This window comes from Schistocerca gregaria, chromosome 5 (genome assembly GCF_023897955.1).
Source record: "Schistocerca gregaria isolate iqSchGreg1 chromosome 5, iqSchGreg1.2, whole genome shotgun sequence".
NCBI classification, from domain to species: Eukaryota; Metazoa; Arthropoda; class Insecta; order Orthoptera; family Acrididae; genus Schistocerca; species Schistocerca gregaria.
In genome coordinates this window covers 170,331,032-170,347,854 of record NC_064924.1, presented here as the reverse complement: position 1 = coordinate 170,347,854, position 16,823 = coordinate 170,331,032, and the positions used below count along the sequence as shown (strand labels likewise).

The following is a 16,823-nucleotide window of genomic DNA, read 5'->3' as shown; positions in this document are numbered from 1 at the left end:
GAAGGAAGTCTCTGAGAACAGGTAATGCTTGGGTAGCTCAGTTGGTAGAGCATTTGCCCGCGAAAAGCGAAGGTCTCGGTTTCGTGTCCTGGTGCGGCACATATTTAAATCCGCCAGGAAATTCCGTATCAGCGCACATCTTCATTGGTTTTCTGATCCGCACGTTATGTTTGGTGTCTTCAGTAGCACCACATTTCTAAAGCTTCTATCGTCTTCTTGTCTGTCCTGGTTATCGTCCACCTTTTACTTTCACATAAGGCTAGATATTAGATAAATAATTTCAGAGAAGACTTTTGTATTAGACGATAAAAAATTTACAATTTTGAAGAACATTTATCATCCTATTTCTAGTATGCATTTCACACCCTTTTTAGTTCTGACGTCGTTATGTATTTTGTTGCCAATCTTTTCACCACATTATCCATTTTATTCAACTAATTCCACGTCCTTGGCAATCTTTATTTCTTCCCCTGCAGTCTAATAGATTTTCTCATTTTTCCTTGATTTATTTCACTGCTTGCTCTATGTTCGGATTGATTAGAAAAATGGGTATGCCACAACACCGTCACCCTACCATCTCAACTACCGTCTCCCTACCATGCATGCTTTTCAAGTCTTACACATTGCGTCAACCTTATAATGAAGTTAGGTAAATAACACGAAGGTACTGCCAGAATTGTAGCTATAACTTCTGAATCTGAGTTGGGTGCGGCGGATGCCTTTCTGAGGGTAGTAATGCCAACCATTCTATTGCGACAGTGAGAATACATGTTAAATGCTGCGCATATCATCGAGTGCATTGGTCCCAGTTACTATGATGTCATCGAGGCAACTAACAGTGAGTCGTACGACGAATTTCTTCCTAGAGAAAGTTGTAAAACTCTTAGACACAGACAGGGTGCGCCGATCCAGCCAGAAGATGGCAATGCAACTGTCATACACGTTCTAGGTGATGTTAATGACAACGAAACTATGATGATTTTGGGTTGGTGCATAAGTTCAAATAAACATAACAGAGACTTTAGTCATCAGTAGTATATTCTCCTTTACTATTTACAACAGCCTCCCAAGTCTGGGGTAACTTATCTATTCCGCGACCATAGAAATCACTTGGTTTTGAGGCTAAGAACTCGTCGAGTCATCTTCGAGCGTATTTGCATCCGGAAAGGAAGTTCCTTGAAGCTTCTTCGATAGAGAGCAGAAAAAAGTGTACATCTGAGGGAGCAAGATCAGGTGAATAAGGTACGTGTGGAATGACTTCCAAACCCAACTCCTATACAGTGTTTTCTGTTAGTATGGCAGAAGGTGGGCGGGCGTCATTGTTGAGTAGCATCACTTCACGCAGTCTTCCTGATCGTTGTTCTTTGATTATGTCTGTAAGACGTCTTATTTGTTGACAATAAATATACCATTAGTTTATGTTTTAAACCACTAAATCAACTTGGAACTTAGTTGTCCTAGCCCCAGTACAATATTATTCATACTGCGTTACTATGTAACCGCTGCGTAAGATTTTAGGAAAAGAATTGAATAGTCTGATTTACTTATCCATTAGACAAATCACACAGTTAAATCCTGTAAAAAGGGTAGCTCTATTGATTAGCTTTTCCTATTAACAGGACTGTTCTCCCATTGTGTACTTTATTTGGAAACTAAGCAGCCGCGCGGGATTAGCCGAACGGTCTGGGCACTGCAGTCATGGACTGCGCGGCTGGTCCCGGCGGAGGTTCGAGCCCCCTCGGGCATAAGTGTGTGTGTTTGTCCTTAGGGTAATTTAGGTTAAGTAGTGTGTACGCCTAGGGACTGATTACCTCAGCAGTTAAGTCCCATAAGATTTCACACATTTTTTAAAACTAGCCAAATGGTAGTAGGAGAGTGATACGTTGCTTTTCCCATAATAGGACTATTTGTTCTGTTGGGGTGTAGTACACGCGACAACATAGAGAAAGGTTTTTCTGTTAGTTTGGTAAAAGCATACTAGATTATAATATGAGGGGCACTCCAAGAAGAATGCACACTATTTTTGTAAAAATACAGTTTTCATTCTGCATGTGTGAAAGTTTTACAATGTGCAGATACATCCTTCCCGCTTGTTTTAAAAACTTAGTTCAACCTGTTCCCATGAGTGGCGCCGTCACAGCATGTCTTCAAGATGGCTGCTACAGTTGACGTTCGTCAGAAGCAACGTGCTGTCATAGAATTCCAGTGCTGTGAAAACTAGACAGTGGGAAACATCCACAAGAGGTTGAAACAGGTGTATGGAGATGCTTCTGTCGATCGCAGTACAGTTAGTCAGTGCAGTGGGTAAGCAGGTTACGTGATGAAAGAGGGCACGGCAATATTGAGGTAGTCCTCGCAGCGGCAGGCCTCGTACTGCACACACTCCAATGTGCAGAGAGTTAACGAATTGATGACTGGTGACAGACGCATCACAGGGAACGAATTGTCACACTATGTTGGGATAGGGGAAGGAAGTTTTTGCAGAATACTGAAAGTGATGGCGTTAAAAATGGTTTGTGCCAGGTGGGTTCCCAGAATGTTGACAGTGGCTCACAAAGAAACAAGAAAAACGGTATGCAGTGAACTTTTAGAACAGTGTAAGAATGATGGAGATGATTTTCTTTGAAGAATTGTGACAGGTGATGAAACATGGCTCCATCATTTTTCACAATAGACGAAGAGGCAAACATGGAGTGGCATCATGCAAATTCCCCCAAGAAAAAAAAAATTCAAAACCACACCTTCTGCTGGAAAAGTTATGGCTGCGGTGTTTTTCGATTCGGAAGGACTCTTGCTTGTGAACATCATGCCGAGTGGAACCACCATAAATTCTGATGCATATGTGACGACACTGAAGAAACTTCAAGCTCGACTGAGTCGTGTTCGACCACATCGGCAAAAGCAGGATGTTTTGCTGTTGCACAACAATGCACAGCCACATTTCAGTCAAAAAACCATGGAAGCGATCACAAAACTCGCATGGACAATACCAAAAGACTCGACTTACAGTCCTCACCTGGCTCCATGTGACTATCATCTCTTTGGGAAACTGAAAGACTCTCTTCATGGAACAAGGTTTGAAGTTGATGACTACCTTGAGCACGCTGCCTGCCAAACATTGGCTCCAGCAGGTTGGTCCAGATTTTACCGTGCGGGTATACAGTCGCTGGTTCCAAGATGGCGTAAGACAGTTGAGAGGGATGGAAATTATGTGGAGAAATGAAAATATTGTTCCTAAAGGATGTATCTACACGCTGTAACACTTTCAAACATGTAGAATAAAAGATGGATTTTTTTTAAAAAAAGTAGTGTGCATTTCTTTTGGAGTGACCCTCGTAGTAGAGATAGGGCTACAGGTTGCTGCTTTTTTTTGGGCTCAATCGTCCCTTTCTTTTCCTTACCTTAGCATAAAGACACCAATTCTCGTCACCAGATGTACGACAAGAATGGTCGGTGTTATTCACGAGCCAATTGATGACGAGCAATCAGAGAAGCACATATGGCCACATGCTGATTTTTGGCTTAGAGCATGCGGTGCTCACACACTCGATTTTTGAACTTTCCCCATTGCGTGAAAATGTCTCACGACGATGGGATGATGACAGTTCGTCACGTCTGCCAGTTCTCGAGTACACGACGAGGATAATTGTGGATTAATGCGTTTAACGATCTTCACCAAACCCCAAAGGTCTTCGTGAACGTTGAGAGTCACTAATGTCAAAACGGTCTTCTTTAAAACCATTTTCTTGACATTCTCTGTCCAGTGGCATTATCCCCATACACGGGGCAAATGCTTCTGCTGTCTCCGTCGCTCTCATCCCTCTATTGAACTCAAAGAGAAAAATATATAGAAAATGTTCCGATTTCTCCACCTGGCACTACGTTTCCTACCGTCCACAGCTCCACTTCCCTACCTCGAAATGGCAAAATGACAATTCGTTAACTCAAATAGTAACTACAAACAAAAAATGACAATCGAAAAAAAAGCAATAGCAAATGGAATACCAACATGCGAAACAAAATCGGTACCAACTTAAGCATGGACCTAATATTTAAGTCAGACGTGGCTGATGGTATTATTCTTATCACGAGTTTGAACAGGAGTTTTAACGACTTGCAAAAGACAGACGGCTACCGTACGCCTAAGATCACCGTTTACCGTATGCGACCGGTCTCCTGCTGGATTTTAAGAATGGGTTGTATCTCATCTGCCGTTGATTCACTGCGGAACTGAATGTCACTTGTTCTAGGGTATTTACACTACTGGACATTAATATTGCTACACCACGAAGGTGACGTGCTACAGACGCGAAATTTAACCAACAGCAAGAAGATGCTGTGATATGCAAATGATTAGCTTTTCAGAGTGTTTAAAAAGGTTTGGCGCCAGTGGCGACACCTACAACGTGCTGACATGAGGAAAGTTTCCAACTGATTGTTGACCAGCGTTGCCTGGTGAAACGTTGTTGTGATGCCTCGTGTATGGAGGAGAAATGCGTACCACCACGTTTCCGACTTTGATAATGGTCGGATTGTAGTCGACCGCGTTTCCGGTTTATCGTATTGCGACATTGCTGCTCGCGTTGGTCGAGATCCAATGACTGTTAGCAGAATATGGGATCGGTGGGTTCAGGAGGGTAATACGGAACGCCGAGCTCGATCCCAACGGCCACGTATCACTAGCAGTCTAGATGACAGGCATCTTATCCGCATGGCTGTAACGGATCGTGCAGCCACGTCTGTATCCCTGAGTCAACAGATGTCGACGTTTGCAAGACAACAACCATCTGCACGAACAGTTCGACGACGTTTGCAGCAGCATGGACTATCAACTCGTAGACCATGGCTGCGGTTACCTTTGACGCTGCATCACAGACGGGAGCGCCTGCGATAGTGTACTCAACGACGAACCTGGCTGCACGAATGGCAAAACGTCATTTTTTCGGATGAATCCAGGTTCTGTTTACAGCATCATGATGGTCGCATCCGTGTTTGGCGACATCGCCGTGAACGCACATTGGAAGCGTGTATTCGTCATCCCCATACTGGCGTACCACCCGGCGTGATGGTATGGGGTGCCATTGGTTACAGGTCTCGGTCATCTCTTGTTCGCATTGACGGCATTTTGAACAGTGGACGTTACATTTCAGTTGTGTTGCGATCCGTGGTTCTACACTTTAATCGATCCCTGAGACAACCCTACATTTCAGCAGGATAACGCACGACCACATGTTGCAGGTCCTGTACGGGCCTATCTGGATACAGAAAATGTTCGGCTGCTGCCCTGGCTAGCACATTCTCCACATCTCTCACCAATTGAAAACGTCTGGTCACTACTCTTGATGAAGTGTGGTATCGTGTTGGAGCTGCATGGGCAGCTGTACCTGTACACGCCATCCAAGCTCTGTTTGACTCAATGCCCATGCGTATCAAGGCCGTTATTACGACCAGAGGTGTTTGTTCTGGGTACTGATTTCTCATGATCTATGCACCCAAATCGAGTGAAAATGTAATGACATGTCAGTTCTAGTATAATATATTTGTCCAATGAATACCCGTTTATCATCTGCATTTCTTCTTGTTGTAGCAATTTTAATGGCCAGTAGTGTAGTAGGACGTGTTGAACCGTAACCGCCTCTCAATTGGCATTCCCATTCGGTGCATCATGTATTTCACTGAATAGTATCTGTGATATAAGCTATATGACATTGCTGTTGCTACTATGCTCACAGGGGAATGGCATTCTAATGACTAATGCAGCTCGAAGACTGTGGGACTGGACGGAAGAGTAGTGTGACGTTGTGACAAAGAAAGAGGGAAATTCGAGTCCGTCTTCGTCTGGGCGAGCGGAGATGGGACGTAGTAACGGTAGCGTCGCTATAGGATTGTTCACGGAAGAGGCGTCTTTGACTCAAGAGCCGTGCATGGAATGATGAAGATCCACGTGCTAAGCTCAGATAACCAAAAACAATTTTCTGTCAATGTATGGACTGGTATTGTTGCACAAGATCAACTAAGTGGTTTCGGCACGACGGTTCACCAAACTACTTCGATATTAGTGACTGCACTCACCCTCATCACTGGATTATAAAGATATGTCCTGTATCATGGCCAGAATGGTCGTCCGATTTTCACTCCAATGGAGTTGTTCTTATGGAATTGCTTGAAGTCGTTAATGTGTGATACTCCAGCAGAAGCTGAAATGGGACTGGCTAATCAACTGCTGACTGCCTGACTCATTGCGAAACGGATAACAGTGGCGTATAAGAGAGTGCAGGAAAATTATACGCAACATTGTAACACATACATTGACTACTGTTCGTTACTTTGAGTACGTGATATGAGTTTAGTTGTTGTTATAAGATGTGTGTTTTTATTGCACTAAAATAATTAGTTTCTTGTTGGAAGGTACCCAGTAAAGACCGTCTAACGTTTACTTTTACCGTAAAGATTTCGAGCACCCTAAATAAACTGTGCGCCACAGCTCTCGTAAGCCCAGGCGACATAAATGAAGAGAAATTGCTGCAGTTTTCGTGCGGGTTATACACTGAGGTAATACCTCCTAATATGGGATACCTCCTAATATCTTATCGGACTTCCTTTTTTTCCGGCGTAGTGCAGAAACTCGACTTGGCATGGACTCACAAGTCGTCTAGAGTCCCCTGCAGAAACATAGAGCCATGTTGCGTCTATAGCCGTCAATAATTGCGAAAGTCTTGCTGTGCAGGATTTTGTGCGCGAACTTACCTCTTGATTGTGTGCCTCAAACGTTCGATGGGATTCATTTGGGCTGACCTGGATGCCACAAATCATTCGCGCGGAATGTCCAGAATGTTCTTGAAACCAGTCGCGAACAGCTGTGGTCCTGTGACACAGAACATCTTGGTTTGGGTACATGAAGTCCACGAATGGCGGAAAAAGGTCTCCAAGTAGTCGAACATAATCATTTCCAGTCAGTGATCAGTTCTGTTGGACCAGAGGACGCAGTCCATTCCATGTAAACACAGATCACACGATTATGGACACACCGCCAGTTTGCACAGTCCCTTGTTGACTATTTGGATCCGTGGCTTCGTGGGGTCTGCGCCGCACTCGAAACCTACCATCAGTCACGGTTTTCTAATCTTACAGGGTCCAACCGTTACGTTCAAGAGCCCAGGAGAGGCGTAGCAGGCGATGTCGTCCTGTTAGCAAAGGTTCTCGCGCCTGCTGCCGTAGTGCATTAACATTTCACCACACTGTCCAAGCGGATTCGTTTTCGTATGTCTCACATTGATTCCTGTAGACATTTTCGACAGTGATGCTTTTCTGTTAGCACTGACAACTTGTAAGAGGTCCACGATTAAGGAATTTGTTACTAGCGCACTCGAGCAGATGTAATTTCGATGGATTGTTCACGCGCTGCCTACAGTATGTAAGCTATAAGAGAATCTCACACCAGAGAGCAGTTTTGACTGCAGTAGTAACTGTGTAGCACTAGGAGTAAGTAGTAGCTAGCAGTCGTGTGTAACTGTGTATGTAGTTGGCTGGGCTGGTCGTGGGGAGTGATGGCGGAGCCTGAGCGATATAATATAAGGTAAAAGCAGCCTCGCGCATATGCAGTTTGTTATATGAAGTCCCATGTACATGTTAAAAAATATCTTAGTAATAATCTGTTTTATAGAAATTAACTTTTGGCAATCATTCATCTCAGTTTAAAGAATTTACTAATTTCTCCAATCCATGGTCATCCCAATTATTGGAAAGAAAAATCAGTTGTTTCCTTTTATACATGACAAATCTATCGGCCAGCATTGCACTGGGCTGTGCCAGAAAAATTTATTATAAGAGCAGATATATATGCGTTATCCGGAGACTTCATTGAGGTAAGAGTTTTCAACTTATTCAGTATGATCTTTCAGAGCCATGGCGCAGCACTGCTGACGTCCAAATTTTACCAGTACAAACTCATAGTCAATTATTGAAAGGTTATAAGTGAGCCAAGGGCGATGTACTTGAGGACAATATTATGGAAATGGAAGAGGATGTAGCTGAAGATGAAATGGGAGATACGATACTGCGTGAAGAGTTTGACAGAGCACTGAAAGACCTGAGTCGAAACAAGGCCCCCGGAGTAGACAACATTCCATTGGAACTACTGACGGCCTTGGGAGAACCAGTCCTGACAAACCTCTACCATCCGGTGAGCAAGACGTATGAGACAGGCGAAATACCCTCAGACTTCAAGAAGAATATAATAATTCCAATCCCAAAGAAAGCAGGTGTTGACAGATGTGAAAATTACCGGACTATCAGTTTAATAAGTCACAGCTGCAAAATACTAACGCGAATTCTTTACAGACGAATGGAAAAACTAGTAGAAGCCGAATTCGGGCAAGATCAGTTTGGATTCCGTAGAAATGTTGGAACACGTGAGGCAATACTGACCTTACGACTTATCTTAGAAGCTAGATTAAGGAAAGGCAAACCTACGTTTCTTAGACTTAGAGAAAGCTTTTGACAATGTTGACTGGAATACTCTCTTTCAATTTCTGAAGGTGGCAGGGCTAAAATACAAGGAGGGAAAGGCAATTTACAATTTGTACAGAAACCAGATGGCAGTTATAAGAGTCGAGGGACATGAAAGGGAAGCAGTGGTTGGGAAGGGAGTGAGACAGGGCTGGTGTCTCTCCCCGATGTTATTCAATCTGTATATTGAGCAAGCAGTGAAGGAAACAAAAGAAAAATTCGGAGTAGGTATTAAAGTCCATCGAGAAGAAATAAAAACTTTGAGGTTCGCCGATGACATCGTAATTCTGTCAGAGACACTAATTGACTTGGAAGAGCAGTTGAACGGAATGGATAGTGTCTTGAAGGGAAGATATAAGATGATCTTCAATAAAAGCAAAATGAGGATAATGGAATGTAGTCGAATTAAGTCGGGTGATGCTGAGGGTACTAGATTAGGAAGTGAGACACTTAAAGTAGTAAGGGAGTTTTACTATTTGGGGAGCAAAATAACTGATGATGGTCGAAGTAGAGAGGATATAAAATGTAGACTGGAAATGGCATGGAAAGCGTTTCTGAGGAAGAGAAATTTGTTAACATCGAGTATAGATTTAAGTATCAGGAAGTCATGTCTGGAAGTATTTGTATCGAGTATGGAAGTGAATCATGGACGATAAATAGTTTGGACATGAAGAGAGTAGAAGCTTTAGAAATGTGGTGCTACAGAAGAATGCTGAAGATTAGATGGGTAGATCACATAACTAATGAGGAAGTATTGAATCGGATTGGGGAGAAGAGAAGTTTATGGCACAACTTGACCAGAAGAAAGGACCGGGTGGTAGGAGATGTTCTGAGGCATCAAGGGATCACCAATTTAGTATTGGAGGGCAGCGTGGAGGGTAAAAATCGTAGAGGGAGACCAAGAGATGACTACACTAAGCAGATTCAGAAGGATGTAGGTTGTAGTAGGTACTAGGAGATGAAGAAGTTTGCACAGGATAGAGTAGCATGGAGAGTTGCATCAAACCAGTCTCAGGACTGAAGACCACAACAACAACAAGTGAGCCACAATTTTTTACTGAGAGATTAGTCGCATTTTTACTATAGGGAGGTTACGGAATCTTTGTGTTGGGAGGTTACAAACTCTACGCAAATGCCGCTGCTCTCAGTCGTTATATGACGGCCTTCGTCCACTGCGTCATCCGTAGCGAGGGGTAGAAATTTAATGTTCTCGGCACAATCTTGACATTGTGGATCCCAGAATACTAAATTCCCTAACGATTTCCGAAATGGAATGACCTGTGCATCTAGCTCTACTGCCATTCCGCGTTCAAAGTCCGTTGATTCAGGTCGTGCGGCCAAATTCACGTCGGAAAACTTTTCACGTGAGTAACATAAGTACAAATAAAGCTCCGACAATGCAATGAATGCCCTTTTAAAACTTCTGTAGGCGATGCTACTGCTATCTGTATATAAGCATATCGCTACCCGTGATTTTTGACACCTCAAAGTATAGTGTAGCGTGGTTTTTCTATTGTTGGTGATATTAAAAAATTGCTGACGGTGAATCTTGGTGCCATCGCGTAGCATACTGTACAAGAATTACATCGCAGAAAGCACATTACCCTGAGTACCTCGTGAACAAAATGGTTCAAATGGCTCTAAGCACTATGGGACTTAACATCTGAGGTCATCAGTCCCCTAGAACTTAGAATTACTTGAACCTAACTAGCCTATGGACAACACACATCTACGCCCGAGGCAGGATTCGAACCTGCGACCATAGCAGCAGCGCGGTTCTGGACTGAAGCCCCTAGAACTGCTCGGCCACAGCGGCCTGCAGTACTTTGTGCCTTGGCACCTGACCAGCTGGGTCTGTCGAGGAATACTCTGTCGAATTCTTGGGAAACAACGAGCTTGTAGGATTTTCTTGCTGGAAGTGTAGGGTTTGAGACCAGCGGAGAGCCGCCTATACTCACACATCGACGATGGCGGGCCTCTTCTCGGAGCCCTCTGGGTCTAGCCCAGGCGGGAGCCACATGCGAACCTGTGCACGCATGCCGTCGCCCACGTCCACCCAGTCGTCCAATCGTTGAGGCAGCTGCTTGAGGGACAGCGACCTCCGCAGGTCCAAGTTCAGCACCACGTCTTTGCTGATATCTGTGAGGCACAACAGGGAAAACACTTTTTGTGGCACACTTACTGTCAAGTAAATAGGTTATTAGGCAAGGTGGACTGCAGATCCACAAATAAGGCAACAAAAAGTTTTGGCAGGGTAATAAACAAACATGGTGGACTACGACTACGAGCATCTGCAAAAATTTATCGAATACCAGATGAGATTCTAAAATTTTCACTTCTGATATAACTGGATCTGTGAGTTTGAGAACGTATCTTTCAGAAAGTACAAACATTTTATTGTATTTCAAATGATTTGTATATATCTACTCACACTCTTTAAGGTAGGGTATCTTTACAGCTAAATGTTAAACACACTTCTTTAGCACATACAAAACACACCTTTTTACTTGAATGTCCCCTTTTTAATTTGATGACCTGAAATTATATGTTATTGTGTTTAGATCGGAGGCATCAAACTGGTTATTCACAATAATATAATATCATTCAAATTCCGTTAACACCGAAAATCAGATATGTGATATAGAACGAAATCCTGCTGCAAAGCATAAAAAATAGCACAAAAAAGACACATATTTCTCAGAGTGGAGAAACAGAAAATAAACATCAAAATACGTTTAGTCAACATCGCTGACACCTACAGTACGTTGTATGCTTACAGAGCTTCACACCTGACCATTTCACTGGATCTATTAGAATATTTTCATGCCAGCTGTTATTTAAAGTTGACTGGCAAAACTAAAGTTGATGAAAACGCGTTTTGATAGTTATATCTTTAGAACCTGTGTTTTGATTGATACATCTTTTGAGTTATTTCGGTAAAGTGTGACTGCATGTTTAGCTGGCTGGTATCGACCATCCCCAGACGTGCACGAAGGGAAGCATAAAGCTGTGGCCTTTATTCCTTATGCTGAGAGCACATCGTTTACGACTGGAGAAACTTTTAGAAGTTTTAACTTTAAGAGTGTGTTCTGTCCATGTTCCAAGATCAGGGGACTACTCAGCTCTGTGGAAGATGATTACGGACTTAGGGAGCCTGGAATATCTAAAGTTCGATGTTAATGTTGGAAAGCTTACATCGACCAGTTCAGGACAGGTACGTGAAACATTGCCGTCACACGACGCTAGAACAGCCGGAAAAATCGGCGGTAGTAGAACATTTCCTAAACGAGGTACACGGGATGAAATTTGATAAGACTGTGATAGTTGCCAGTTCTTCAGGTTTTCGAAACAGTTTTTATATAAAGAGGCAGTTGGGATTAGGTTGGTAGACAATTTGGTTAATAGAGACAATGGTTTTGCTCATACAGGGTGACAGTTATCGAACCACACGAAATAAAATTGTCATAACTTCCGAACGGTTTGCGTTAGGACCTTCAAACTGCACAGTTGGCCGCGGGGTATGAAGGGAATTTGTAAGCGCATGTGTGCTCGTCTTGTTGTTGTCGGCCACCTTCATCTGGTTGGCTTCATCAGTCATCTTGTGACACCAGTAATTAATGTTTTTTATTTCAGGAATTCCTTATCATCTTATTTTCTCTTGGGGAGATTGGGGTTCTTATATATTTTGTTCTTAATATCTGCACAATCGTCACTCACTGATCAGGACCGAATACTGGATGTGCTGTTTTGCGCGAAAATGTCACTGAGTTTCTGTTTGGTGTCACCCTGTTCATATGTTGCACCCTGGTGACCAGGATGTGCAGTTGATTCACGTACTCAGCAACTGAGACACAGCACTCTCCACAGAGGGGAGGCTTTGGCAAGACTTGGCCTTACACTGTTCAATATTCGAAGGTGTTAGTCTTGAGCCATCTACGTGGATTGTTTTAAGGCGTGGCATTGTTCACTAGCATAGCTGACGCCCATATTTCATTTTTAAAATGACCACATCTCTCTCAAGGTCTCAGGAAACAAATATTTGCTCTCAGGCAAATTTTGAGGTTATGTATATAAGTTGTTAATTATCTTAAAGTCCGCTTAGTGTAAACAGCATGTCGACTAAATATAAAGTCCTTGGAGGACATAAGGTTATTCTGGAGAAACTGCGACTGCTAAGGTAAGGGCATTTGGAAAGAATCAGTCACTCAGAGAAGCATCCAGACCTGTTACTGCATTACTTGCAAGAATGTCACAGCAAATGTTTTAAAAGAAGATGGTGCTGGCAATTTGATTAAACAACTCGGTGGTAGTCAGACAGGTAGAATATATGGAATAGGCAGCGAAAAACCGTATATGCTAGGTATCCAGCCTATCAGTTTAAATGTAATATAGATTGGTAACATAGAATTTGAAAGAACATCTGGTTTACAGAATATAATATTCTTAAAAATTTCACAATCAAGAAAAATTTACTGACGTTTATAAGGAAGCCCCAACAGGGTGAAATAAAAAAAAATTATTTAACCAATGTTAGAGGACATACTTGACAGTAGAATTATAGATATTCAGCATAAAAAAATTAGCAATTGGTCTCCAAAACACATACACTATGTGAGCGGCATGGGTGCAGTCATTCTGTGCAACGGAGTAATCTGAGATGTACCCATTACCCTGTGGCTCCTGCAAGATGCAATTTCCACCCCCACACTACTACAGAAGTCAGACAGACGGTCCTAACGTTCTAAAGAGAAATGCCTGAAAAACTTTCAGCAATAAATATCTTCTAGAGTCGTCTGCTGTACGAACATGACACAAAAATTCACAAAATTTCTTACGTAGCTAGTGGGATACTTGGGTACTGGAGTAGTGCTAGTTAGTGTAAGAAAAACATGAAACTAACGAAAATTATTATTTATTTTGCTAAAATTCTGAGAAATCATAATGGCACTTTTAATTATGAACTGAATAAGTTATTTCCAGGTTCTTTTCGGAATGTGAATTACTTCTCAAGGATAGGATTCGATAATGAAATTTCTATACAAAGTTTAAGATTGTTATTGACTTGGCAGAATGGTTGAGAGCCACGCCTACTCAACTTGAATAATTACCCATTAGAATGTTGCTAGGTACGATCGAGGCTGTCGCGTGTGACATGCAGTGAAGTGTACTGTTGTGTAGGAAATATGGGGCTTGCAAGAGCTGTAGCGCACAATACCGTAAGCTGCGATGACTGCTGTCTGTGTCGCTCGCTGCTGACAAATACAATAACTCTGGTTCTATCTGGATTGACCTTCGCCAATCAAACTCTCCCTACACCTTGATGAAGTCAAGGACTCCTATCCGTCCCTAGTCTAACTATTGGCGTGGTACACCGGTCAGAGAACCAGTCCACCGTGATGCCACTCAAAAATTCGCTCGCAGGCGTTTAACTATAACTCTGTCCGTTCACACCGCACAATAAATATGGCGGCCAACACAGTGAACAACGCTTAATCGCAAGGAATCAATATAGAGTCGCACTCTGATTCGCTCTCGACAGAAGTGCTCTCCCAGTGAAGTACTGAGGAGAGACTTGTTCCTCGCTCTTTGAGTAGACGTACGAGCGCGCACGCTCTCATTACGTGTTCTCGCCCCAAGAGCGACAATGGAACGGCCCCTCTCCACACGAGTCATGAAGATGTACCATCTTATGGTCTCTTCCACTACTCCTCCAGCTCCAGGCGTCAGAAATATCATCTGCCAATCAGCATTGCTCTTCTAAAACTGGAAAATGACGTTTCGTTTAAGGCGACCAATCCGGAAATCTGTAGCATCGGCGTTGGCGTTTGCTGTCTCCCTGTGAAAATCTCTGAAACTGCGTGCTATGTTGTAAAGACTGCGTAGGCTAGGCGCTCCCACACAATGTAGTGGAGTTTGCTTTTAAGCCAAACACGGGGCCTTTATTCCTTTCACTCAAGCAAACGTTGTCTGCTCTATTGGCGGTCACTAGCCGACATAGATAGGCTGAGTCGGCCTCTGAAGGACCGGCCCCCCGGCGTGCAGTTTGCATCTCCCGAACTAAAAGCCCCTGTGACCGTCTTGAATGTGTCTGTGTACGCCAGCCTGGAGTATTTCAATCTCGGAGCCCATTTGCGATTTACTAGTTATTTGAATACCGTTTACATGAATTTATACAACATTGACTTTATCTCATCGAGTTTGGGTTCGAATGAAGCGTCTTGATGTGAGGAATATGATTGTGAGGGCGTAATATGTAAGCAATGAAGGTCAGGAGACCACGACGACTTACAACTATGATGACCCTAACGAAATAGTTGATGATTATGACTGCTTACAGCATTGGCCACAACCAGGAATAGAACTCTTTAGAATGAAATAATTTCTACAATTTTGTGTGTTTTTGTAAAGACATTATTTCACAATAACTTTGGAGACCATAGTTCAATAGCTCCACAAATCAACAAGCAATAGATTTCTACATAGCTGTATTACAATTCGAGGGTTGGAAGACTTATGGCTCCCAGATCTTGTAGATACTAAGCAATTTAAGTTCTAGATAATGAGCTTCTAAATACCATGTGTGTACTAGACCCATGAAACGCCAGACCCTTGAAAACAGAAATTTAACATAGGTGATTTAGAACACAATAAAAGATTCAGTATCAAAATAAAAGTCAGCATTCCATATTCATACCTACCAAACTGATCAACAGAGATATATGCTGTCTCCAAGGTGCAATGAACAAAACAAGGGATATACGTAATGAAAGACTTTCCGATAAACAGGTCCAAGGTTTTTTGTTTCAGTAAATGTCGCTGAAATATTGCTGCTTAAACATGCTCAGTTGCAGACATTTTCGAGCAGTTCCGGAGTACACACATGGAAACATAGATGCTGATCCCTGAATTCTATTACCCAATGCCAGGGTTTTCGTAGGACGACATTCTCAAACACATAGATGTGGAAATTAAACTCTTAACTGATATTTTTGGGCTGCTATGTTTTTGAGTGTCGGAGTCACGAGGAAGTTTCCAATGTGTCCATAGGCATACCTAGGTATATAACGCGCAAATGCGTGAAAAGTTTAATAAAACATCTGGCAACACAAGTTACATCCTGTACTTGCATTTCAATAATTTACATGTGCAAGCCATGTAACTACCCATAGGTCTTACATGTTCGAGGGTTTCTATGGCTGTCTGGTTCTGAAGTCATCATATTAGCTAATTTCTCAGCTTTTATGGCAGATTCTGCTGTAGGATATGTTCCACTTACCATGTTCCCACCCTAAGCTGATGACTACGCTGGAGGACAAAACAAGGCAGACTATATATTATCGAAACCTCCAGCATTTTCTCAAGTTGGGGTTGCAACTGAGTACAGTCGCCCACAATACCGAATTCAAGCAGCACCCCCATTTGAAATCATATGCTGATAAAATTCGGAAAAGGTTGGTTCCACCACAAGTTTATTTGAAAAAGATTTTTACAAGTTAATAAATGCGCAATTATCTGGAAAACCATGCAGAATGTTATAAACCATTGAAATATTTATTTACTCAGTTCGTGGGAGGGACGCTGAGGTCAAATTTTAAGTGGGCTACTATGTTCAGCAACGAATTTGCAACTCTGGAGTTGATGAAGATTCTGGTAAAGTTCAAAAAACCTGTTTCTGTAGGTAAGTGTATATCAGACCTATCTAAACTGCCTGCGTATCAGTTTCATTACGAGTTTGCAAGAATTTATTTTGAATACCCCAGAGCTACTTTATATGGACATTGGCAATTTCATCTGTTTAGTGAGACAGAGTGAATGCATTTGTTATTCCTGTAGCAAAAATGTGGGATGCATCTGGAACAGAATGATTTGTTTATCATAGTATGTATATAGACGCGCGTGTGTGTGTGGGTGTGTGGGTGGGTGTGTGCGTGCATGTTCGATTTTGATACTATGTATACATGTTAGACTGAGTGCATACTTCATATGCTAATGTGCGAGTTAGATTATTTTTATAAGTACAGTAGAATATATTCTGTACCTATTGTTGTTTTGAACTGCATACTATGTGGGCAAATTAGTGTAGTTTTTTCTGCTGGTGGTCATCGAAGCATGATCATACTTTTTTTATGTCTCATGGGCGAACTGTAAAGTGTAAAAATGTCATGTAATGTGGTACAACAACAACTGCTTCAAGCTGTACAATGTAGAACCATACCACAACTGCACAGAAAAATTTACTTTCATTTATTGCAAATGTTCCAACATGTGAGTCCTATTCTATAAGTAGTGTATGCTGTTAAACTGATATTACATAT

At 42.3% G+C, this 16,823-nt stretch overlaps 1 protein-coding gene across 1 annotated transcript in view; it reads right to left on the bottom strand.

Annotated features, from left to right (window-relative positions):
• The window catches only part of LOC126273001 (venom dipeptidyl peptidase 4-like), a 238,903-nt gene that overhangs the window by 53,173 nt on the left and 168,907 nt on the right, over positions 1-16,823 (bottom strand). Inside the window, exon 12 of the mRNA XM_049976363.1 lies at positions 10,467-10,647. Coding sequence (XP_049832320.1) covers positions 10,467-10,647 — 181 coding nt within the window. The remainder of the gene's footprint in view (positions 1-10,466; positions 10,648-16,823) is intronic.